The sequence below is a fragment of the Erigeron canadensis genome, chromosome 8 (assembly GCF_010389155.1).
Source record: "Erigeron canadensis isolate Cc75 chromosome 8, C_canadensis_v1, whole genome shotgun sequence".
NCBI lineage: Eukaryota > Viridiplantae > Streptophyta > Magnoliopsida > Asterales > Asteraceae > Erigeron > Erigeron canadensis.
Genome location: NC_057768.1, coordinates 34,137,290 through 34,164,336, shown reverse-complemented (window position 1 = coordinate 34,164,336; position 27,047 = coordinate 34,137,290). Strand labels below are relative to the sequence as shown.

At 32.4% G+C, this 27,047-nt stretch overlaps 4 protein-coding genes across 4 annotated transcripts; all 4 read left to right on the top strand.

Annotated features, from left to right (window-relative positions):
* The first annotated feature begins 1,858 nt into the window (after nucleotides 1–1,858).
* On the top strand, nucleotides 1,859–6,963 carry LOC122579377. The gene is made up of 2 exons (XM_043751545.1): nucleotides 1,859–1,956; nucleotides 4,567–6,963. The coding sequence occupies exon 2, from the start codon at nucleotides 4,661–4,663 to the stop codon at nucleotides 6,713–6,715; it is 2,055 nt and encodes a 684-aa protein (XP_043607480.1). The 5' UTR covers nucleotides 1,859–1,956; nucleotides 4,567–4,660; the 3' UTR covers nucleotides 6,716–6,963.
* Nucleotides 6,964–14,731: 7,768 nt separating this feature from the next.
* Nucleotides 14,732–16,902, top strand: LOC122578057 (nuclear transcription factor Y subunit C-4-like). The gene is made up of 2 exons (XM_043749927.1): nucleotides 14,732–15,536; nucleotides 16,561–16,902. The coding sequence occupies exons 1-2, from the start codon at nucleotides 14,839–14,841 to the stop codon at nucleotides 16,562–16,564; spliced, it is 702 nt and encodes a 233-aa protein (XP_043605862.1). The 5' UTR covers nucleotides 14,732–14,838; the 3' UTR covers nucleotides 16,565–16,902.
* A 997-nt stretch (nucleotides 16,903–17,899) lies between these two features.
* Nucleotides 17,900–21,105, top strand: LOC122578436 (stress-associated endoplasmic reticulum protein 2-like). Its single transcript, XM_043750399.1, has 3 exons — nucleotides 17,900–18,033; nucleotides 18,990–19,146; nucleotides 20,799–21,105. The coding sequence occupies exons 1-3, from the start codon at nucleotides 18,031–18,033 to the stop codon at nucleotides 20,843–20,845; spliced, it is 207 nt and encodes a 68-aa protein (XP_043606334.1). The 5' UTR covers nucleotides 17,900–18,030; the 3' UTR covers nucleotides 20,846–21,105.
* Nucleotides 21,106–23,573: 2,468 nt separating this feature from the next.
* On the top strand, nucleotides 23,574–26,279 carry LOC122579914 (protein transport protein Sec61 subunit gamma-1). The gene is made up of 3 exons (XM_043752172.1): nucleotides 23,574–23,727; nucleotides 23,962–24,083; nucleotides 26,041–26,279. Exons 1-2 carry the CDS (start codon nucleotides 23,634–23,636, stop codon nucleotides 24,075–24,077), a joined length of 210 nt encoding a protein of 69 aa, XP_043608107.1. The 5' UTR covers nucleotides 23,574–23,633; the 3' UTR covers nucleotides 24,078–24,083; nucleotides 26,041–26,279.
* Nucleotides 26,280–27,047: the final 768 nt, after the last annotated feature.

The window sequence follows — 27,047 nt, the reverse complement described above, 5'->3', positions numbered from 1 at the left end:
TTATTAAAATGGAATATAATAAATGTAATTCTTAAAGTTTTCTTAAAATATTCTGAAAATCTCTCAAAATAAATTTTCGTGCTAAGTATAAGTATTGCATTAAAAGTTCCCATAACTCTAATAATTCTTAATTGCCTTTTTTTAAACCTTGTAATACTCTTTCATTTTTTTTTCCTGAAAAATCCTTTTTTCTTGACTTAGATTAACTTTCATACTTAACATGTTTTCATTAATTATCAATTTTAATTTATAGGATTAGTTTAAAAAATAAAAATTGAACATCACATAACCATAAAGATTAATACTGAGTTACATATAATCTAAGAAATTTGTTGTCAACAAACTTAAAAAAATTATGTTTTATAGAGTTAAAAATATATGTCAACAAAATAAAAGATTATAAGAATATATTGACACATATAGGAGTATTAAAACTAATACTTTATATAATTAAAAGAGGTTTTTTAAGATAAATTAAATAAATATGCCTATTCTTTTTCAAATTGATAATCACAAATGAATTAGGAGAATTCGTTGATAGAAACTTTGACTCGTCAGTCATACATTTTTTGTGGATGGTCCCCACATTTTACAATATACGTATGTATTTTTAGACAACACTTAAGTTTTTTAGGTGGTTACAGATGGCGATGTGTCGATCAAGCCTAAATTAACAAGAGAGTAGTAAGACGTGAAAAGTGCTAATCATTTAACCAATTAATAGATATGATAGGCGGTTATTTGGATAGTTCGGTTACAAGTGAATAATTGGATTGATTATGTCATACATCTAATTTATTTACAGTGTGATAAATACGCTACACATATTATTGATGGAACAAGTAAATTTAATTAATTTGAAAAAATAAGTTATTTATTTGTAAATATAAATATTAAATTCACAAGTCAAAGTTATCTAAAAAATGTTTTGCTACATTTATAACTCTATAATGCATATATTATTGTGTATGATAAAGATGTGTTGTGTATGAATCATTCTTCATTTATAAAGTTTATAAAGTAATAAATAAATATTTTTATAAGAAGATGGTCTTAGTGATTTATTTGTAATTAATATTAATTATTAATTAATATAGTATATAAGTATATATCTTTAAATAAAAATTGATATACTCAAAGTATCTCTCATATCCTCTTTACATCAATGTTACATCACATAATGACTAACCAAAACTAAGACAATATTCTCAATGCAAGAACTAGTAGGACATACCATTTATAGTACTACGTAAAATATACTCATATATTCAACTCGTTTTTTCGGAAACAAATGAACCAAAACCGAACAAGGAACGAGTCTCATTTTATTATGTTTTAATCATGCATGACATGGATTAGTAAAAGGGACAAGTGTGGATGCCTACATATGATGTTTGGAATTGCATCTATAAAATAAAGTATAAATTTAAAATTGTGGTTTGTAAAAGTATGTCCTAGTTTATTTTTCAAAACAGTGTTTTATCTCTAAAAATTGCAAATTATCAATTATTTTAAAACACAATAAGTAAACAATGGGTGCACAATGTGTCTTTGTACCCTTTCATAGCTTTCGGCAATAAATAGGACACACTAATAAGAAAAAAAAATATCTAAATTATAAGAAATCTTATTTCAAAAACTAAACAAAACAGTACAACACACATACCCCTTGGTGGGTGTTTTTGTTTCACCAATGTTTTCCTACAAACATAAATAAATTACAAACATATATACTTACAATTTTTATAAATGTTTTGTATATATAAAAAACTTATATATATACACATACAAACATATATTATTTAATTATTTTAGGGGAAAAAAAGAAGCTAAGTTACATATAACATTTATAAACATTCATTGATCACAAAAACGGCAAAATAAATAAATATCAGATTTTGCAACAAATTTTCAGTGGCGGTTCTTCGGTTAGATTTTGGTTTCAGAGTGTTTTAGGTATTCTATATTTTATTTCATCAGTTTATATATTTTCATTTATTATTATTAATTAAATTTTTTATTAAGATGATATACATTTTTATGATTTGGAATGCTGATGATTGATTTTTATTTTTGCATTTAATTGATTTTGCATTATAGGGTTTAAGAAAAATAATATTAGATAAAAAAAAATCTAGTAATATTGATTGCATGATTTAGTGTGTTTATTTGATTTGATACAATTTGTGCTAGATTTTTGCTGTTGGTAGTTCATATCATATATTAATATATAATCAAACGGGTAAACGAGGCGGTTTTCCATGTTCAGGTTATCATGTGAGGTTTTGTTTTTACTTAGATGTATACGGTCTAACTAGGGAGGGTCGAACCCGAGACATCTTGTGAGAACACCAGGCCACTTCGGTTAAATGTATTCGTGTGCGTGTAAATATATGATATAGAGCAGGCTAATCTAAGAAACTATATCATCTTAGGAACCAAGTAATCGATGATATGCCTATGCCTCCTTGCACATGTTCCGACATATTTTTTGACGTGTGCAACAAATCAAATTTCACATATAAAAAGCTATGCCACCACATGTGTTTTGGGTATCATTGTTGCTAGGTGTTATGTCTTTATGTCGTCAGATGGCTTTCGTATGCTTCACGAAGATATGGGAGTTGCATAACAGATTACATAGATTGGGTTTTCATTCATGTTGAATATATGAACTGTTGACGCCTTGGGTTTCATTTAGTTACCTATTTTGCAAAGTCTAGTATGCTTCTGTTGTTAGGCGACTATCCATTTGCTTTACGTACATATTGGAACTGTATGATGAATTGCATTTATTGGAATTTCCTATGTGTTATATGAACGTATCGAACATGTGTGGGTACACACATATTTTTTGATATCCCACTTTCTCAAATGTTATGTGAATAACCTTTTTTGGTAGTTTTAAAGGTCAGTTATGCGTTTGTGTTTCCCAGGGCATCAAAATGGAGCTTATAAGTAGGACGGCCTTTTGTGTGTGCGTGTAGCCGTGTATATATAAGTGGATTCTTAATCGTACTTGCCATTTGATCATATCCCTGCTATGTGTGCTCGCCACTTTGTCATAATTGTCGCTATCCATCATAACATGTTTTTATGTCACCTAAATTTTGCATCGTTTTGTGTCTTTGTTAGTCTGTGCAATCAGTTTGATTTTTGGACTATATATGACCTTATTGTGTATATTTAATTTTTTCATTATTTCGTCATGCTATAAAATGAAACGGTTTGTGAGGTTTTATTTGTTTTATTAGACTGTCCATATCCTTCACGTGCATATGCGGACTATATGGCGGATTACATTTATTGTTTTATGATTTTCTGTTGGTCATATGACTCATGTCCTTGTATTTAAGATGGAAATCCCTTTTTGGTAGTTTCAGTGGCCGATCAGGGAATCAAAATGATCTATACATAGGATATCGGTTTGTATAAATTAACAGGTTTCTTAATTATAACTGTTGTTGTTGACTATATTCTTGCGTTGTGTGCTACATGCTTGTCGTCATTGTGGGTTTTGACTATGATATCTTTTATGTTACCTTAGTGTTGGCATTTTTTTTATAATTGTTTGTGAGGATAATTTGTATAAGCAGTTTGTTTCATGGTACTATTTTATGACCATCTTGAATATATTTAGGTTTGTCATTGGTTTTGTAATACTTCCAAGGTTTTTATCTATTTGTGCTGTATACGACTCTGCATAGGGTAAAGCTGTTACATTTGCTGTTTTTTTCTTCCGTTAGATTCAATTAACTTATGGAATCTGTGATGCTTACAGACAAATTATATTCGATATTCCACTAGCTGTATTCTTATATATCACGGGGTAAACCCTTTTTAGTAGTTTTAGTTTAAAGGTCTATTGAGTTTTTGTTCTTGTTAGGGCATTCAATGCAGACTATAAAATGATGACAGTTTGTATAGATTGCTGGGTTCTTAATCATACTTGCTCTTATTGATAATATCTTTGCTTTGGGTGCTATACATTGTCATCAGTTGGTTACGACCATAATATCGTTTTAGTAACTTTTCTGAGGATAATTGTAAGTGGGTTCATTCATGGTTTTGATCCATGATCTTCTTGTACATTGTTTGGTTATTGTCATCGTTTTATTATATCATCATATGAATTGCGTAATAGTTTTTCAGGGTTAATGTAACAGACTTGTTTTTGACGCCATTAGACAAGTGTCCAGATTTTTCACCGACATATGGAAAGCTTAATACAAATCATAAGGAGTAGTTTTCCCCTGAGTGTTAGATTCATGAACTTAAGGTATTTTTGACAGTTACGCAGTGTCCGATAGGTCTAACCTTTTATTCTTCTCATAGTCCTTTTTGGTATTTCCAGTACTTGGTGTATTTTTTCTTCTTAGGGCATCAAATAGGAGCTTATATATAGGACATCAGTTTGTATAAATACCTGGATTCTTAATCATATTGGTCGTTATTGACCATGTCCTTGCTTTGTGTGCTATATATATATATATATCATCGTCATTTTGACTATGACATCTTTCTTACATTTTACTAATTCATTATACCCCTTTTTATATGTATTAGGTTACGGCTTGCGGTTTGCTCAATCAGACTTGGGCCCTTTACTTTGCATGCGAGTTATTCTAATTGGTGGAGTTGGATATGAAATATTGTTGATATGGAATGTAATAAAGATGAAGCTCTTCGGGCAAAAGAGATATCTGAGGTGAAACTAGCGGAAAAGGATTATCTGGGAGCAAAAAAGTTTGCCCAAAAAGCGGAGAAGCTATGTTCAGGACTTGAAGGTCTGTCACATCTTTTGATAATTGTTGATGTGTACATCTCTTTTGAGAAGAAGATTAACGGTGAACCAGATTGGTACAGTGTTCTTGGTGTGCGACCCACAGCCGATGATGAAACTATCAAGAAGAGTTATAGGAAGCTCATTCTCTCTCTTCACCCTGATAAAAACAGGTTGGTTGGAGCTGAAGGAGCCTTTAAGCTTGTGTCTCAGGCACATGCATTACTATCTGATAAAACTAAAAGAAAAGTTTATGACCAAAAGCGCAACCCAAGATCCATCTACCAACCTGTCATTGTAACTCAGAAAACAACCTCTACTACTCAGCCCACTCAACCGAACCGTCGGCCACCAAACACCACTACATTTTGGACTTCGTGTCCAAAGTGCTTAATGCAATTGGAATATTCAAAAGTCTACCTCAACCAGAAAATTCTTTGCCCCAGTGACGAGTGTCATCATCCCTTTTGGGCTTTAGAGCTGTCTCGCCCACGCACAAACCATCTTTCAACAATGGGCTATCCTCAAAGGCAGAATCACAATGGAAATCATCACATAAACATTCAGCAGGGGTCGTCCATAAATTCGTCCGATGTCAATCGTGTGAATGTCCAAAAGGATTCATCCAAAAACACTTCGTCTGTTAACAACAGCGGACCGTTTAAAAGCCGCCGAGAAGCGAAAGTAGGTGCAATGAGTTATCAGACTTCAATTTCAGATGGAATTGCTAAAAAGAGACATGTAACTGAACAATCTTCCATGGTAAATGCCTGCCATAAGTATGCGAAAGTTAATTACGGAGGGGAAAAGGTCAATGTTTCTTCTACAAAAAGCAAGCTTAATAATAGTAAGAGGGAATTGTCACAACCTGAAATTCGTACTATGTTGTTGACAAAAGCGAGGAAAGAAATTCTTAAGAAGATGGATGAGTGGAATGTGGAAAAAGCTTTAAAGAATGAAGGTACCAAGAAAGAAGGTGAGATAAGTAACAGTGATAAAACCAAAAAGTATGCTGAAAAAGTCACTGTAAATGGTAACAAAGTTACAGATGTAATAATGCCAGTAAAAGATACTATGGTCACAGATGAAGTGGACTCTGATGCTAAGGGCCCTGCAGCGGTACTGATGAGTGTTCCTGACCCAGATTTTCATGATTTTGACATGGACAGAACTGAACATTCATTTGGTGAAAACCAAATTTGGGCTGCTTATGATGAAGAAGACGGTATGCCTCGATACTATGCAATGATTCATAATGTCATATCAAGAAAACCGTTCAAGATGGAAATAAGTTGGCTGAACTCTAAGAGTAATTCTGAATTAGGACCAATTAATTGGGTTTTATCAGGGTTTCCTAAAACAAGTGGAGATTACAGAATGAGTAAGCATGAAATCAACACCTCGCTTAATTCTTTCTCACACAAGGTTCAGTGGACGAAAGGCAAAAGGGGGGTTGTTCATATCTACCCTCAAAAAGGGGATGTGTGGGCCCTTTACAGAAACTGGTCTTCTGATTGGAATGAGTTCACATCAGATGATGTGATACGTAAATATGACATGGTGGTAGTCATTGAAGGTTATACTGCAGAAAAAGGGGTGAAGGTAGCTCCTTTGGTTAAGGTTGCTGGTTTCAAGTCAGTATTTCATCAACATGCTGATGTGGCAAAATCTCAAATTATTCCTAGGGAAGAGATCTTTCGTATGTCTCATCAAGTGCCGTTCTATATGCTCACAGGTGAAGAATCTCTTAATGTTCCTAACGGATGCTGTGAGCTTGATCCCGCTGCACTGCCATTGGAGCTCCTACAGACCACAATTGAACCAAAAGTGAAGTCAGGGGAGGATGGGAATTTAAAGAGAACTGAGGTAAAAGGGATTATAACATATTCTAGGAAAAAAGGGAAAACTTGTGAAACTTCAAGGACCAATTAAGTGATAGAAGAAACCATAGTGGGTGGATTTAGGAAAGAATAGCAGATAGATTTGAATTAGAGGCGGAGCTTAGTTTCATTTTTGGACTCAACCATGCCTGCAACTTAAAGACAGTATAAAGGGCTATTTTTGTGGCAGTTGAGCTTTACAAAGGTTAACTTAACTTTTTGCTTTGCTGTAAAAAACTTATTTCCTTTTTTTTGCTTACCGGAGACATGTTATATACATGAAAGCAGTAGTTCTCTGAAGGTCCGCCTTTTTTATATCCAAATGACAATTTTCTGTGAATATCTGTTGGTTTGACATATCTTTGATTACTGTAATTTCCACTCTCTATCTGTCTAGGATGATGCATATTACTTTTAGTGACATCGTATACTACTTGGGTTATTATAAGTTTGTACCCATGGACCATGGTTTTGTGATTAATGTGTGGGGTCTGGGTGTAATAGTATTTTCTTAGATGATCTTTTAGTGACACTGACACTTAAGGATGCAATATCAAGTAACTATATATAACATAATGGTATATCCCTCAAAATCCTTAGGTAACTTGATTTAGGGTGGCGTGCTTAACATAGGTATTGATTTCCTATAGATAACTAACAGATTGTAGATTCTGGCTGAACAATGATTTTATTGTGATATATGTGTTGGAATCATAAATCGGGGTTACTTTACATTTACATTATCAAGTATCTATTCAATGCTTCCGCTGTCTGGATAATTATCAAATCTACAAGGGCTACCTTGATGCCCTTTACAAATTTTTAAAATACCCCCATCTGCATCTGAAATCCTGTGGTAATTTTATTATACGTCACGTGAATCTGATCTTTTTCAAAGTACTGCAATTAAAATCTGGTCTTCATAAAAGGTACCCTACAAGGAAGACAATGAAAACATAGTCTCTTTTTGGGATCAATTTTATGTACCAAGCTACCAGCATTCCGAGTATATATACTTGTCCGGTTATATGCTTTGAGGTTTATAATCATATTACCAGCCCTTTTCCTAGCCGTAGTTTTCATTGTGTCTTTTTGGGATGAATTGTCACTTAATGTGCGTGACGGACTATTGGTTGATTGCAGATTGTAATAAAATCTGTAGACATTTATATGTTCTCGAAGATTGTTAGTATCTTCAATTATAGAAAGGAAAGATTGAAATGTTTCTGATACACTTTAAAACTGTTATATGTAGGGATTTTGGGGTCATTTGTTTGAGATTAAAGCATTCTACTGTGTAAAATGCATCTGCTGGTTTCCTGTTTCTTTTAGCTTGCACATTTTAGATGCACATTTTATGCTTATGAGTTATGAATACAAGTATGATGTGGGTCATGTTTTTGCAAAAAAAAAATCATGACATGTTGTCTTCTTCTGCAACTCAGTTTCTTACGTTACATTTTACTATGAGTTAAAAATACTTTACCTTTTTAACCAAGATGGGATGAAAAGTAATCTAAAAAATACATTGAATTAAGTGTTATACTTGAACTTGGTTTGAATTGTTAGCTAATGGTTGGCTAATTAACTTTGTGGTGAGTGTTTTCCTGTTTACGGAATAACTTGAAACAATAGACAGATCTAAAGAAGTTGAAGAGAGACTAATCTCTTTGGTTAAGAAAAGTTATTGACGATACATGGAAATAGCCATATGCCCACATGTAGAGGTGCCGAAATGGCTGTTTGAGTAATGGGTGGTCAATACAAGTAGTTTTTGTACGGTTTGAAAAAGGCCGGGTTGGGTTGATGATCTGTAAGTACTTTTTCTCAAAAAGTTTTAGTTTTCCTTCAAAATTAACTAGTTCAACCATAATTCTAAGTTTTTAAATGAAGTGATTTAAGAGATCTGATTGTTTTTTTTTTAATACTGGCTGTCCGTTTGACCAACTGAGCTATTTTTTAGCAAATGAACAAATTTTCCACCTCAAAGATAACGCTACAACTCAATCGCAACGTTTTTGGAAATAGTAATTTCTTATGACCAACTAACCAATATGATAAAGATTTGAGTGATCGTTCTATACTTCATGATAATATGTGTTTTGAACTAGAGTCAATATCATTTAATGAAAACGAATCACATCATCTTGCTTTAGAAACGCAAAGTTTATTATTTAATGCCAAATTTGGAAAAACATTTAGCTTTAAATTTAACTAAATATAGTATGCATTTATATGGGCATATCTATTAGATAGGTAACAAAATGCCAAAAAAGATGGATCGAGACACAGATGTTAACTTCAATTTCAGTCTTTCAGGTAAACTAATATTGTTTTCTTCTTTTTGGTTCTAAGTGTAAATCTGGCTTTGAGTATTCTAATTTTGAACATGTTTCAGGACTTCTTAAAATCTTCAAAATTGATCTTGGTGGAAGTCAATGATCAGCAGAGTTAAGAAGTTGGAAACAAAAGCTTCTAAAGAAGATCTTAGAGGTGGCAAAATGGGTAGGTGGGTCAGATGGGTGATGGTTCATATAGACCGATGGTCAAAGTGTTAAATTGGTGGATTTAGTGCAGCCTAACATAGCTCAGGTTAAATCAATCCGCTGGCACTCTTCTTTCGTGAGTTCTAGAATGATTAATATGTTAAATATGATTAAATAACTAAATTACTACGTCAAAAAATTAATTTTTGAAACACGGAGCAGTTAATGAAGTTTTATACATTTTGAGTACTTAGATTACTTTCATCTTATTTCCATTTCAGCTATGAATGTTTTAAGCTTTCCCACTTGACCCGTTGGACACAAATGATATTTCAACTCAGCTGTTTACCAATAAGTCGATAATTACCACCTTAAGATTTTCGACTGAATTCTACAGGAAAATTTTTCGGTAACCTTTCCATCCTTAGTTTCTTGATATACACAACATTTATTACTTATGCCTGGTTTGAGAGTTTTTGTTAGCCTTTTCTATAATACATAGTAGATATGTGTTATGATTCCACATCGGCCAAGTATGGGATTGGTTGGTGGTTTATAAGTCTAGGTGTCCCCGCCTCCTTTGGGCTAGCTTTTGGGACTGAGTTCCACACTCAGCTTATGGCTTGATGCGAGCCTATTTTGGGATGGGTTTGTATCATTTGGTATCAGAGTCAGCCCTACCTTTCGAGGTTCCAACACTCGGAGTGGTGGCCTATGGAGTGGTGACTTGGACCCAAACAGGAAGGGTGCCAACCGTGACCAACATAGCCGTGACCACCGAGCTCAGAGTGGTGAACTATGGAGTGGTGGCTTGGACCCAAAAAGAAGGGTGCCAACCGTGACCAACAAGGACGTTGACTCTTCAAAGGGTGGGGTTATTGTTACGACTTATGATCCTACATAGGGCAAGTATGGGATTGGTTGGCGGTTTATAAGTCTAGGTGTCCCCTGCTCCTTTGGGCTAGCTTTTGGGAGTGAGTTCTACACCTAGCTTATGGCTTGATGCGAGTCTATTATGGGATGGATTCATATCAATATGCTGTCCAGTGATTAGAGCATTCTAGTTGTAGGATCATTCTACTTATTTGAGTTGCCTTAATCATGCCGTATTATGTGTTTTAGATCTCATCATGTGCTCGATATTTATATTTCTCAATAAGTTTAGGTAGTTGGATTTTGCACTTCTTTGGTCTATCTGTTTGTGGCTGTTGGTTTCTAGTTGGATTTTTTCCTTCAAGTTATGCTGGATTAAAATTGTTTTAGGTATCTTCCCTTAAGTTGATCTGACAGTTGGTTTTTATTATATGCAACAATAAGCGTCGACTTTGCACGAAGATCAAGAAGGTTTGTGAAAACTAAAAAGTGAATTTTGATGATGGATATAATTTCTGGACAATTACAATCTTTGACTTTGCATTTATACCCAGGAAAATGTTTAACCTTGCATTTAAAATGTGTATCCCCTGCATTTAAAGTTCAGATTCCCTGACAAACTGACCCGTTTGCTTTTAAAAATTCCCCCTTCACCACATTAGAGATAAACATGACCTAAATCCCACTTATAAGCAAATGGGTCTAATTTTCCAACTCAAACATAATGTTAGATAATACATTTGTTTAGAAACAACAATTTCTCACAACCAACTATCCTATATCCTAAAGATTTGATTGAATTTCCATATACTTCATTACTTCATAGTATGTAAATAAGCATATAGTATGTATGCTTATTTGGAATGCTATATTTGGAACCCACACTCACTTAAGAGAAAAGTGAGAAATTTTTTTTATCATTAAATGCTATATTTGGAACCCACACTCACTTTTCCCAAATTTATCATGGCAATCAACTACATATAGTATGTATTAAAATAAGCATAAAGAATTTGTAAGTGACTAAACGCCGCCAATAAAAGATAGATCGAGGCAAAGATGATAACTTGAATTTCAGTCTTTCAGGTAAATATTTTTGTCTTGTATTTTTTGTTTTAAGTATACATTTGGCTTTAGCATGCTAATTTTGAACTTGTTTCAGGGTTCTAAAAATGTTCAGAATGGCCCTTGGGTAGAGTCACTGATGAGGGGCATTAAGAAGCTAGAAACTAAAGCTTCAAAAGGAGTTCTTAGAGTTAGAGGTGGCCAACTGGACGGGTTGGGGAGGCTGGGTACCGTGTCAAAACTAGCTGTAAATTTTATTCAGGTTTTCCCACTTGGTCTGTTAAAGACAAAGTACAAGCCATATCAAGCAGTTGACAGATACACAAGTTGAAATTGCCACCTCTGGAAATTATCTAAGTAATTCTTGCTGGAAAATATTGGGTAACTTTATTTCCTTAAGTCTCTTATCTACACAACATTAGCTATTCATGCTTGGTTTGAGAGGGTCTTTTAGCCTTTTCTTCAATTTTGTAGATTTGTGGATATGCTATCTTGTGATAGAGCATCTTAGTTGTAGGATCATTTTACTTATGTCAGTTGCCATAGTCGTGCATTATCATGTATTTTAGATATGTTCGTGTATTCTGTATTTATCATTTTCAAGTAATTTAGTTACATCAAGTAGTTGGATATTTCACTTCATTTGTCAAATGAATCTGGTTCTGGCTATTAGTTTCTAGGTGGCTTTTTTTCCTTCAAGATTTGCTGGATAGAAAATGTTAAAGGGTTATTCTCTTAACTTGTTTTGACCGATCTCTATTATACTTTGCAACAACATGAGTCAACTATGCAAAAATGATCATTAAGGTTTATGAAAAGTCAACTTTGATCACGGATATAACTAAGTGACAATTATAATGTTTAACTTCACATATATTTTGAGAAAAAAAAAATCTTAAAACTTTGTATATATTTCTAGTGTCTAAAGTAGTCTTAAAGAAAGAAAAGAATCGGAATTTCATGGATCCTTATGAATATCGATTAAGTTGTGGTTTCGAAAATTGACCACTAGGCAATGTTGACTATGAAACTTTCTGAAAGTGGCACGTTGCAATTATCGACAATATGAAACTCTAAAGAGGGGGGAAATGTTAAACTTTGTAGAATCTTAGATCTTGTTTAAACTATATCTGTTTTTTAGAAATTCTGGTGTACATTTCTCTGTTTTCTCAGATATTTACAATCTACAGTTGACATTATATCTTTATCCGGTGTCCTGATTCAAAGTCAATGATCACATGGCATGTTTGTGATTTCTCTTTGAATCTTATTAGGTTTCTGTGCTATGAATCAGTAGACTCCGTTAATTGTCAGAATTGTTTCTGAATTTTGCCCGTCTAGAGCCTATAAGGCTATTAAAATGATTTGTTGAACTTATTTCCATAGTTGATTGCTTTTTTTCCTAGATGGCATGTTTCACCAAGCTTACGTATTAGAGGTCTTTTTTTAACCCAAAAGCCGAACCATCATTAATGTGTCTTAGTTCCCAGTATTGGACATGTTAGTTTGAGTTTCGGATGGTAAACACTAAATTGGCGGGTCAGACATCGAATTAAGTCTATTTGGGTCATGAGGAAATATTGCAAGTACATGGTAAGATGGCAAGGCCGGATCTGGTTGACTGGCCAATACATTTGTACAATTGTTTTGGAAGTTAGAGAACTGATGTATTGAAATATGATTGTAAAAACTATATTACTAGTAGAATAATGAAGTACACATAACACAATGGAGATAGCACTTTGTGTGCTTTAAAAGGTAAAGTAATTAGACTAGTATTGAAAAATCGATATCTCAAAGATATGCTGGGAAAATTTGACAATGTTTTTCTTTTTCAAAAGTTTTTTTCGGGTAAGGGTTACTTTGAGACGACAAATCATTTTTGGGTAACAGTTTAAACAACTTTACCCTTTACTTGTTCTAACCATTTTCCATGCCACTCCAAATGTCCGTGGCGAAAATTTAACAAGTCTGTTTTATTCATGAAAGGACGTTTTAAAGAAATATAATAATTTTTTTTATAAATAGTTTAAAGTTGGCGAAATTTTTATATGTGATAAATTGGATGGAGGGAATAATATTTCAAAATAATGGAAATAGATAATGCTATGAGATATAGCCCAGGAAAGTCATTCATCATGGATAACTGGAAATGGCCAACTTGGCAGTATTTCACTATTTGACCCTTTAAATTATCAAAAAGGCCCATGTCATTTTCACTATTATGGATTTATGGGCCCAATATTTTTGCCAAAGAAAAAGAAAATCCGAAAAACTGTTTGAGAACTGAGAATAGTCAATACGATTCTACTACTTCATGCTTCATTGTCTATAACTCTAGATATTTACTTTTTACTTTTATATTAATTGTCAATTCGTAAATTAGATTATCAAGTTTAATTTTATCCTTAAAATGCTATTTTTAAAGACAAGAAACTAAGGATAGACATCGTTTTGTCTAAGAACAAGTTAGTGATTACAAGTTTCTTAAAAGTGTATGATTTTTGGCCACTAGTATATGGTTTACACATTTAAACGTAGACAGTAGACTACATTTTTTTTTTTTTAATGTTTAAAATGATGCCATAATTGACGTTATTTTGGATGAATAAATTAAGAAAAGTTATATATGGTTGTTCTAAAAAATAAAAAATAAAATAAAAAGTCATCTACAATAATGTATATAAAATACCAAGATTAGTATCACAAAATTTCAAAAGTGAACATCTATTCATTAAATTTTCAAGTACAAATAGGGAAATAAATTAAAATTTTGGTATTTAGGTTATACATGAAGAACAAGTTTTTGATTTAGATGTAATAAGTTTTTTACTTAGATATAATCATGTAAGTGTTTTTATATGTAAAAAGTTATTATTTTCCTTTTTTAAATATATTTAAATATCTAATTAACTCAGCTATATATTGATACATGAATTTCTTTGCTTTTCTCTATTTCTAAATTTGTACTCCATCGTTTAGATTTTACATATGTTTTGATTCATTCATAAAAGTATTTAGGCTTATAATTTTCAGTAAGGGCTTTTAAATTCGTTAAGTAGGCTCCAGAGGTGAGTTTTTTTTAAGGTTTCGTGTTCGAGACGGTCTTAACAGGTTCGGTACGCACAAAATTTTCAGCTTTATTTAACACTTGTCTTTGATGATTTGAGTTTGACAGTTATTCGTTTTATGTATAAAAAAGAGTTAAATGTTGAACTTTAAAATATTAAAAACAATTATTTTTAAAAATAGAAAAAGTTGCATAGTATATTTTTTGCTTAACAGGTCTTAACAGATACCCAATTGCCAGCCTTTATTAGAGGTCAGCAAATCGCTAGTTAAAATACGTCTAAATCGAAAATGCTAAAGGAAGCCCTTGGAGCTTCACTTAACATGTATAAAAAGATTGTACATTTCTATATTAAATGTCGGCCCCATGAATTTTATGGTAAATGTACAACTAATTAATGCACTTTAACGAAAAGTCTTAGGACTTTGTTTAACAAAACCCATTTATTTATGATATGAATAATTTTGAGCGGAGAAATTACAAAAATACCCCTGTGGGGACAAGATGCACATGATAACCACATCAATCGAAGTCCCATTTCATCCAATAGCAACAAAACTTCTCATATCATAATCAATTCACCTTATCTTCAATCCCTCACCACCTTCACAATCTAAAAGTAAACAAGAAAAAAAACACCAACAAGAAAGAAAGAAAGAAAAAAGACCCATTCTTGTACAAATGGAAAATACCACCACCAATAACAACCACACACCATCCACCGCACCACCACCACCACCACAAGCCACCGCATTCCCACCACAACAACAACCATACCAACATCTTCTCCAACAACAACATCAACAACTCCAAATGTTTTGGAACTACCAACGTCAAGAAATCGAGCAAGTCAACGATTTCAAAAACCATCAACTTCCTCTTGCACGTATCAAAAAAATCATGAAAGCCGATGAAGATGTCCGCATGATATCCGCGGAAGCTCCCATTTTATTCGCGAAAGCATGCGAACTCTTTATATTAGAACTTACCATACGTTCATGGCTCCATGCAGAAGAAAACAAACGTAGAACTTTACAAAAAAACGATATTGCCGCCGCTATAACGCGTACGGACATCTTTGATTTCCTTGTTGATATTGTCCCAAGGGATCATGAAAATGTTAATAATAATAATATTAATGATGTTGGTTCGGTTGTTAGTAATGTTGGGATGGTTGGGAATAATAATAATAATAGTAGCGCAGCTAGTGGGCTACCTTATTATTATCCACCGGTGGGTCAGCCGGCCCTGGGAAGGCCAGCTGTGGATCCCACCGGTATGTATGGACCGCCTTCGCAGGCGTGGCAGTCGGTTTGGCAGGATGATGGGTCTTATGGAAGTGGTGGCAGTGCCGGACATGGTGGTATCGATGGACAAGGGTAATTCGGTCTTTTTACTCATCTGTTGCAATATTTTCTGTTTTTGTTGTTGATATAATTTTTAACAACGAATATCTTATCTTCATAAACAAATCTGGGATTTTTTTGGGATATCTTATATTCTAAAAAAAATTTTGTTTATTAATTAAACAATAATTTTGGTTAAATGGTTAATATTGTTTTAGTATTTGCTTTTATTTTTCTAAAGATTAATTGAAACTTATAACATTTGTAACTAGGTATATCTTATAATGCTTTATAAAGTGCATTAATTATGCAAAAGTTTGTGTTCTTGAATTTGTTGGCATCAAATTCTTTGATGTTCCCTTAGCTATCCTAGCTAAAATTCTATGTTTATTTCATTATGTGGGATGTAATTCAACTCTAAATCCTCATCTTTGTAGTTATATAATCAAACGTTGAATCTTTAATTTTATGCCATACCTTGCTAATTGTTAAGATTCATATATTAAATACAGTATATCTGTATATATTAACAAAAATTTGTGTTGCTCAATGCCTCAATGTGTGTTATCTACTTATCTTAATTAGTTGTCCTTAAAAATTTGTGTTCAAATTTTGGGATTGTTTTAAATCTTCATCTAAATTTGTGCTCATGCTCTCTCTTTTTCTTGTATATGCATGCGCAAAATTATTATGAATTGTGAAAACATGAAGTTATGTTTTGGAAATCTTTAGTTTTCGACATGGATAGATCAGACTAGCAACCAATTTTGGTTTAGGGTCTTTGTTCGAAACAGGCATCTTGTTAGTAGAAAGAATGTCCTAACTTTAATTATAAGAATTAAGCAATTTATTTTGTTCTTTTAGGCATATTAGTTGTTTTGGAATCACCTTTCAAAAAAAAAAAATTGTTTTAATTTGGAATAAAAAAAATCCTTAAATTCTAATTCGAGATCTTTTTGATACGTGTAAGAATCGAATGAAATTCCAAGCACTCGTGAGGTTTTTGATTCTAGACTAGTATTGTTGATCATATTCTTATCGTTCTTGATAATTGCAGCTAAAAACCGATTGTTCAATGACTTGGTGGTTGTTGGCTTTTAATTTTCTTGGAGAGGGCGGCAAGGATGGAATGAATGGGAAGGAGCTGCAGCCCTGTTGGTGTAGCAATTCCTGCAAATTCTGTTATGAACATTGGGGGTTGCTAGCTATACATAGTGTAACCACAAGAAGAAGAAAAAAACAAAAGTAGCTAGTTTGAATGATTGAATATGCAGATGTAGTGTTAGAGATCGATCTCTGTATAAAATCATCCTTAATTTCAACCATCATACATTGTGCAGTCTAATTTGCAAATTTCTGCCTTTTCTATATATCAAGTTGTCAAAGATTGAAACCGCCAGCCCTGCTTCTTGCATGATTTTTGTTTGCTTTGTCACAAAAGTAAAGCATATATTTTAGAAGATTATAGACTACCGTTATATATCTTAGTCTATAATATGTGGAACTATTTCTTGTGGGATGGATATATAATTACCGATTTCAAGTGACATCTGAGAGGATGTCCCCGTCAATCAACACCTTTTGGGAGTACCGATAAGTTAAATTGATGTAAAGTTGAAGATTGTTAGTTTATCGATTATTGTTTTCATATATAATTGGATTCACATTGAGCAGTGAGCTAATGTTAAATGTTCAAAAAAGATTTTGAAACTGTAGGAGTAATAAATTAGCCCAACAACTTGTCATGTTTGTTGCAAAATAAATTAGAAAATGGAGATTTGTGACCGCTGAATTGCCAAAGCCGTCCATGAACTATTTCTAAGCGACGTCTTTAGTCCTTTAAGACTGTCATTTTTATATTTTTATCCTTTTCTGAATTTTTTGTGATATTGATATCAACAAAAGTAACTCGTTAAAAAATGGCAATTAAAACATACTCGTACTAATGTGACCATGTTAGATATCAAAAAGTTTCTCCTCTAATCAAAATGAATATTAGCTCAAACATTACCAAACAAAAGAAAAAGAGTGTATATTTTTACAACATATACATCAACTTAATTTTTATTAAAAGTTTTATAAATTTATTAATTTTGAGCTTTCAGTTCTATTTAAACAAGAAATAAAGCTTTTAATTATTTGCTGAGATCGGGAATTTTGAAATTTTATATCAATTACAAAAAAAAACTATTATTATAAACTACTTGTCGTTATATTTCTTTTTATTATAGGATCAAAAGTGTTTTTTTTTTCTTGGGAAATATATCAAAATTTTAATTGAAAGAAAAAATCAAAACAAAGACCAAAATGTGTGTATACTATACTTGAAGTACCATTATTGTAAATTAACACTGTATAGACAAACGGTGTCGTATAAGCAATTTAGAGCTCCCCTATAGTCTATATCACAGGCATTGCTCTTCTCTGTAATCAAACAAAATATATAAAAATATAAATAAATAAATAAAATTCTTTCTAATTGATCTATCAAATTTGCAGATCACATCTTTTTGAAGCTCCATATACAATGGTAACAGCTCAATTATTTCATTTAATTACAATTCTTGTAGTTGATTAATATTTATATACATTTAGGGATTTTCTGGTTATTTTAATTGATTGAATTTTTGCATGTGAATTTTGGTCAGATCTAATCTCATCTGTTTGTATAATTGATTTTTTGTTAGGGTTTAATTTTGTTTATTTAATATAATTGTTTATATAAAATAAAGTTCTCACCTTTATGTTTGAATCTGGTTTTATTATTCAAAAGAATGTATCTTGATGTAGTTACATTTATGATATCTGAAATTTTGGACTAAATGAGCTCTCTGGGTGTGTATATTCTGAATTTTTGAATGTAGAATCATAGAATTTGAATAAATCGATACTTTTCGATATGACAATATGCTAAAGATTTAGATTCTTATAGCAAGTAGTGACTTTGTGCTATATTCTGATTCATTGAAAGTGTTGTATAAGTTTCAAAAGGCAGTACACTGGTCCCTGTTGTCTCCAAATTCGATTTGATACGATATAGTCCAACGTGTTTTCTTTTGTCTCTAGTGTAATACATTTTTCTTTTTCTCGAAACTGTTTATTGTTTACTGTGTGATGATTATTTCAAAGTCGTCTTTTTTACGTTCTTGGATCAGTGATTGTTGAGTTACATCTGCACTATTTGACACGCCCAATTTAAGGGAAAACTAAATAGCATTTACAGAATCCCGAGAGAATAGTTTTTGCGGAATGGAATCCCTCCCACGGGTTCACGGAATATTCTTTTGTTCGGATACATTATTTGGGGATATGGTCTTTTGGGAGCATTTTTAATGTGGAATTTTAAAGTTAGGTAATTTTATACACGTTAGTGTGAGTCTTTATGTTTGGCGAGTTAGGCAGGTCACTTCGGTAGATATGTTGAAAACTTATCAAAGTATGACGGTTCTTTGATAACTGATTTAGCATGTGCCTGTATATTTGCAGACTACATCTAAGCGTTTAGCTGATAGAAAGGTGGAGAGGTTTGAGAAGAATATCAAGAAGCGAGGTTCGGTGCCTGAAACCACGACAAAGAAAAAAGACTCTTACCCTGTTGGACCTATGGTGCTTTGTTTTTTCGTATTTGTCGTCATTGGATCATGTAAGTCTCTATCTCATTTAACCTTTGCCAAATTAATGCATGCTGAATCACACAAAAAAAATTAAATCTTTGTGGTTTTAACTTGCATAGATCTTTGTGGTTTTAACTTGGAATGCATGCTGATCACACAAAAATTAAAAGGCTTTTACATGCATAAATCTTTGTGGTTTTAACTTGGAATGCATGCTTATCACACAAAAATTAAAAGGCGTTCACTCGCGTAAATCTTTGTAATTTTAACTTGGAATGCATGCTGATCATAATAAAAAGGCTTTTACTTGCTTAAGTCTTTGTGGTTTTAACTTGGAATGCATGCTTATCACACAAAAATTAAAAGGCGTTTACTTGCATAAATCTTTGTGGTTTTAACTTGGAATGCATGCTGGAATAAAAAGGCTTTTACTTGCATAAAGCTTGTATGTTGACATCAGATCATTGTATGCACATTTTCACTTAATGTAGAATGCATGTGGAATGTTATGACATTCTGCACCGGCTTATGTATTTCTCGGTATATTCCGAGTTTACTATATGCATATATGTGAACATTCTGAGCATTTGTTATCTTTGTTAGCTTTCATGTTGGATCCTGTATTCCTGTATGCCACTTGTGTAACTAACTGCATGTTGTTAGCTCCTTTCAATGGCTCAATTAGGGTTGTGCTCTACCTCTAATGGTTTAAATGGGCTGAAAGCTGCCCAATATAAATGTTTAGTGAAAAAATTTGTTAAATCATTTTATTCCTAAGTTTAGATTAAACATACATAACACACTAAGCGACTAATTAATTATACAAAAAATTTTTATAAAGGGGGGGATAAAAGTGCTTACCGGGCAACATGACTCTACCCATACCAAAAGTTACCCTGTTTTCATATAACCAGCTTGTCTGACCTTTCCATGATGCCACCTATAGTGACAGGAGATTTAAGGTAAATAATGATCTTTATATGATGCCTACAACTACCAATACACAATTACATATTACCTTCACAATATTAGATTTAAGAAAAATGTCTCTTTGCATTAAACATCACTAGTTCAATAATGTTTCACCTCTGAAGGGCCAACAAACAACTTTGGAGGCTTTTGATGTCGTTGTTAAAGTATCGTATCAATTGTTCCTGTTTTTCCTAGTTAGTTAACAAACCAAAGATAATTTCTCCGTTCATTTTGTTAGGAGATATTTTAACATCTGAATGTCTGTCCTATCTAGCTAGATACTGACCTGTTCATCAGAAGCGTTTTACGAAAACTGGAGTTTGCAGTTCTCTGTGGTGTTTGGTAGCATGAACAATTAGTCGTGTGCTAAGCCCGCATGATCATATATCAGTACAAGGACCATATTTTTCTTAGGAAGACAACTAAACAAATCTCTCATATTCCACACATATCCACAAAGTGTTCACCATTGGACTTGGACCCATGACCTATAGGTTGATATGTCATCATATACACCATATGAGACAAAGCTCACGGGTTACAAGGACCATATGTATATCTAGTTTTATTTTGGAACAGGAAAACGACCATATTTATATGTGTACATGAAGACTCGATGGGGAGGTTTCTCTTTTTGTCTAGATAACTCAATCGATCTGACATGTTATGTATTCCTGGGTTTATAACTGATACTGTGTTAAATTATCAGCTTTGGTTCAGATCATCCGCACAGCAACAAGTGGAGGCATGGCTTAAACCTTGAAGCATCAATGATCCTTATAGGTGGCTCAAGTCTAATATCTAGGATGTGTTTATGATCTGTTGGTTAGAGAGCTAATGTTGCCTTTATGTCAGTTAAAAGAATTTGTTGTGATATGAGATATATAACTTAATAAATTATATAACGTTCTATTTACTCTAAAAAGACGATAATATGTGTTCATCATTTGTGTATTATGAGACAATACACAGTTATTGAATTGAATGTAGGGCTGAAGCTACAAATTGATTATGAAGTTTTTTTCTTTTTTGGTCGACTACTAACTAGCTACAGGTGATATTTGGCTCTGATACGATACCAAAAGTCCAAAACTATGCACTTCTCTGTGAATTAATACGGAGTATAACATAGAATTACACATCTGTCTAACGATTAATGTCTGTCTTTGAATAATTTCATACATATGGAAATACTCATAGCGTTTAGCACAACATTTGGACAGTCTTCAAAAGGAAGTAAAATGTTGATCGGTTTTAGGACTGATTTGGGTTAGATTAACAATCTTGTAAAGTTGTAATATTCAGGCTGGATTCTAGTCTTGTGTATACACACGACTAGATTTAAAATAAAACGTTAAATTACTTAGATTTTATTAATCAACTTATTTATATTGAATTGAAATTATTACTCCACACAAAACTGTCATTTGAATAGAACTCGGTTGTAATAGCTGTTTTTCCTTTTCCAGTTAATACTTATATTAGGACAAACATGTCGTGGTTAACTTATTTAACCAAACATGTATTAAGCATTTAATAAATCCGATATTTTTTAAGTATGTAAATCAGTAAATCTACATTTATTAATCCACCACTAATTAAAAACTAATTAATTAAAGGGATATTTTTCAAAGAAAAATGCTAAACGCAATTTTCAAAAGGCTACATTTAAAATGCATAAACAAATTTGTATTTTTTCGTATCAAAAACTCACTTTTAAATTTATGTTAACTTTAAAACTATTGCAAAACTCTTTTCTTAACTTAATTTTTGATAGTACTCACTTCGTCTCATTTTAATTGTCCTATTTTGATTGGTCAAGTTTTATTTTTTCTTCTGACTTTGACCGTAAATATGTATATATTAGTTAATGAAAGTTGTATCAATAAAAAATATATTTAAAACTCAATCAATTCATATATGTTATAACAAGTTTTATAATATAAAACAAACAAAAATATTTATGGTTAAATTTGAAATAAAAAGATTCAAAAAGTCTGGCAATGAAAGTATAATTTTTGTGATGTATTTTAAGAACTAGTTTAATTCAACGTCCGCGTTGCGGGCTGCAATAATCGTAGATACGTGATAAAGCAGAAGAAGACAAAGAAAGCATTGGTCATCCCACAGTCTTTGGGCGTTGCCCTGAAAAAGGTAACTACATGTGAAATTTACAACTCATGGTAATTAAGGAATTTATGTGATAAAAAGTAAAGAGACTAAAACTTTCGTGGTAAAAGTTAGAAAAATGAATTTTTTAAAACTAAATAAAATGAAACTTTTGTGCGAAAAGTAAAAAAAATAAAGTTATATGACAGATAGTAAAAAGGTTAAAAGTTTCGTGTGAGGAATGGAAAAAACTTGTCGAAAATTACAAAAACAAAGTTATATGGTGAAAAGTAAGATAATGAAACTTTCGTGGCAAAAATTAGAAAAATAAAAGTATAAAAAGTAAATAAAACAAAAATTTCGTGCCAAAAGTAAAAGAAGCAAAAGTGATGTGGCAAAAGTAAAAGGGTGAGAACTTTAGTAACTTTATGTGATAAAAAGTAAACAGAATAAAACTTCCGTGTCAAAATTTAGGAAAATGAAAGTTTAAAAACTAAATTAAACAAAAATTTTGTGTCAAAAGTAAAAGAAATAAAGTTTTGTGACAAAAAGTAAAAAGGTTAAAAGTTTCGTTTTGTTGACAAAAGGAAAAAAAATAAAAGTTATGTGGTGAAAAGTAAGATAATAAAACTTTCATGATAAAAGTTAGAAAAATAAAAGTATAAAAAGTAAATAAAACAAAACGTTCTTGCAAAAAGTAAAAGAAACGAAAGTGATGCGACAAAAAGTAAAAGGGATGAAACTTTAGTAAATATATGTGATAAAAAGTAAAGAGAATGAAACTTTTGTGGAAAAAAGTTAGAAAGATAAAAGTGTAAAAATAAATAAAACAAAGCTTTCGTACCAAAAATAAAAGAATTAAGGTTATGTGAAAAAAAATTAAGAATAATAATTTTTAAAAAAGAGTTAAATGCAAGAATGGTCCCCGTGGTTTGTCACTTTTTGCAACGGCAGTCTCTCTCTTGATTTTTTAAGCAACCGTGGTCCCTAAAGATATGTTTCAGTTGCAATGTTGGATCCTCACTAACGGAACCATTAATAATGTTGTTAAGTTTTCCATGTAGCCGTTGTAAAAAGTAACAAATTACAGGGACCATTCTTGTATTTAACTCGTAAAAAAAAAAAGCCAGCCTGATTCATTGGAGTTACTCTTCATAACTCGTCCTCTATTAATAGAAGTATGTATTAAACAGACTAAGGGCTTGTTTGTTTTAAGTGACTGAATGAAGAAAGTGACTAAATGGATATACAATGTCTGTATAGATTAAGTCAATATAGTTATTTTTTGGTTTATTAAGTCAAAAACAAACATATTTTCTTGACTTAATGGATTAAGACAATTAAAATTAAGTCGATGAGTTTATCAAACACCAACTAAATATATCTAGTTTCTACCAAATCCCACCAGAAAAGAAAGAAAGAAGAAAAAAAAAAGATGGACGCCATAGATTCAGTAATCGATCCACTGAGAGATTTTGCTAAGGACAGCGCTCGTCTTGTTAAACGCTGTCACAAACCTGATCGCAAAGGTATTTATTATTATTATTATACATACATATACATATAACATATGCATGTAATATCTTCATCTTATGAATGATTATTTATCCTTTTTTTCATATTAAGAATAATAATAATAATAATAATAATAATAATGCATGTTTTGTTATTGTTATTTGTATATAGTTGTACCCCTGGTTGATGGCTTGTATGTATGTATTGTGATGAGGTATGAGTGATTTAAATTAAAATAAATTTGGCAGAGTTTACGAAAGTTGCGACTCGGACTGCGATCGGGTTCGTTGTGATGGGATTTGTAGGTTTTTTTGTGAAGCTCATTTTCATTCCTATAAATAACATCATTGTTGGCGCCACTTAAAAGCAGGTACTCTTTTTTAGTTTTGCTTCCTTTTTCTTTATTATTATTATTATTATTATGAATTTCTGTTTATTATGATTCTAATAAACATTGTGATCGACTGATTGGAAGGTTAATTACCAGAAATTAAACGCATGAAATTGTTTATGAGATATCGCAGTATAGCTGAGACGACCAAAATACATTTCTTAGAAGCACGTACATTATGTATTTCAGTTCACATGATTTGTTTGAAATTAAGAAAATATTAATTAATATAGGGTGTACCTTCCGGAATATAAAGTTAGACAAGATGCATCCAAAGGCATCACTTAGACGGCTGAAAGTAGTGCATAGTTACTTGGCTGCTGATTTAGTATTTTAGTTAGCATATATACCCCTTGTGGCCAGAGGTTCACCCACGACGATTCTGGGTTACTCGTAAGGCGGGTGGTCGCTGTGGGATTAGTAGGCCCACAAAGAGAGTTTGATACCTAGCCAGGTTAAACAAAATTATATAAAAAAATAAATAAAATCAGGGCTTGTTCTAGGTTTGGCTCCTGTGAACTTGTGAGCGTGTGAATGATTTACTTTTAACCATTGGAAAAGTTGCTTGACCAGGAGCAAGCCTCTGAGGTAAAGTTTTGTATGTGATTAGAAATTTTTTGACTTCTGAGGAGAGAGAGTTTTTTAGGTAAAGGGTTAATTTAGCCCGGTGAAATTTAATTGATCAATCAAAAATAACAACAGGCGATATGGTTGGACAACCATACGGCTTACAATGTATGTGCAAACTTGCAACAACCCAAACGACAGAAGCAAAAGCTACCACATTTATCTAGAAAATCACTAACTAGAACACAAACTAGACAGAAACTTTAACAAAAGCTGTACAAGTGATGGTATATCTAGCAATATGATTAGCCAGTTTATGTGTTAGCCTGGAATGCTGGATCGAGCTATTTGCTGCGTTAATATCTTTTAGCTAACTTAAATAGTCTATCTGTGCTGTAAGTTCCTGAATTCATACTTTCTCTATATGTAGTTCTCTTGTTTGGATCTTTTTTTCAAAGGCAGAATCATAGATTTTAGCTACTCATATGCAATAGGATGAGTGTTTAACTATAATATGGTTTAATTAATGGGGGAAGGGAATATGAGGCTGTTAGGCACCTAAGTTGGGTGAAAAACCCCTCACATATCTTTTTTTTAACCATAAAAATCATGGGGGGGCCAAACATTTATTCAAAATATTAAAATATTGGTATGTGAAGGGTTTTTCACCCAAGTTGAGTGCATAACAGCTCCATACTCACTTTTCTCTTAATTTATTTGCATCTAAGCTAAATTGAACATCAAAAGTAAAATAGGAATGTTGGTGATTTTTTTGGTTGGTAAGTTTAACATTTGAAGAACTACTTGTTCCACACTTCGTTAGTTTTTTCTAAGCATACTTGCCAATTCATTGGTACCTCTTCTAATGCAAAAACCCTCTGTCATGTAAACTATGTTTGTTACACAAATAGAGCTTCCTAATACCAAATGATCTGGTAGATCCACTTGACTTTTGTAGCACATATAAGGTCACAACCACAACTCAGGATGTAAAATAGTTGAAAATTTCCTGTCTGAATGATCAGTCACCGTTGCGTACCTTATGACTTTCTCATCTTAATCTAACTCTGTAGTTTAAGTAATATGCCAAAATGTATCAGCTGTTCGGCCCACAACGTGTAAAAATCTGGTATGTAGCACAAACTAGCTAAGACACAAAGATATTGAATTGGGAACTAAATGGATACTAAAGCAGTTCACTAAGTGTATAAATACAATTCTTATTATACATAAAAATATAAAATCAACTTTGTCATACTAATTACATTGGTTTGGTGAAATTACCTTTCTAAATAACTACTTTTGTTCTTTGGTTGATGGAATTGTCGGTATTTTGTTTGACCAAACCATTTAACATGATCTATAACAGGCTGCACGGAGGTTGACAGATGCAAAAGAATAGAAGGCTTAGAGATGAGAATAAAATGAACACTGATGTCTTTTACATCTGTTCAAAGATATCATATGCCTATTTCTTTAATTACTCTTACGTGTTACTACTAAAACAAATGAGGATTGCCCTGTTTCAGGTGTGAATGTTTGTTTACTATTACAATGGTCTGTTATACCCGTTATTATTATTCTATCGAACTCGTCTATGTTACATAAGCTATTGTCCTATTATTCTTAGTTTGTAATCAAGAGTTTATATCCCTTAAGGCTTTGGAAATCAAGTTTGAGACTTTGAGGTTATAGAAAAGCCAACAGAACCCACATTAATAGTTAATAACAAAATGCCCAAAGCTATTAAACGAGCATTGAGTTTGAGCCTAAGCATTGTTAAAATGTATATTCAAGCTCTAACACTATGAACGTAGCCCGAGTCTGAAATCGATGAACGATGTGTTTAAAAATTTTATTAGAACGAACAACAATAAGGACTGATTTACAGTTTCTGAGCTAATCAGAAGCATGAGCTTTAGAAAGGATGTTAGTGAGCGTTGAGGTACATGCAAATATGTTACATAAGTAGAAGAAAAAACTCGTGTTCAGCATCAGCAACATTGTTTTACTTCAGCTTCTGAGCTTATCATAAGTATGAGTTCAGCAACAATTTTTACTTCAGCCTCAAAACTTATCAGCAACACGAGTTCAACATCAATGTTTTATTTCAGTTTCTGAGCTCATCGGCAACATTAGCCAATGTTGACCACCAAAGGTTCAACTACGTACAATAAATAAAAGACATAGAGAGACTACGGATTAAGCTGCATAAATAGGTTGATAAAGTTCATCAGTCCACCCAACTTGTTCGACCCATTTGAACTGCTACCCAAAATATTATGTCTTGACCTGGTCACCCAACCTGCTGACCTTAACAAAACCATCATTATCAGGTTGGTGAGTAGTTTACCATCATACCAAACAGTTGCCATA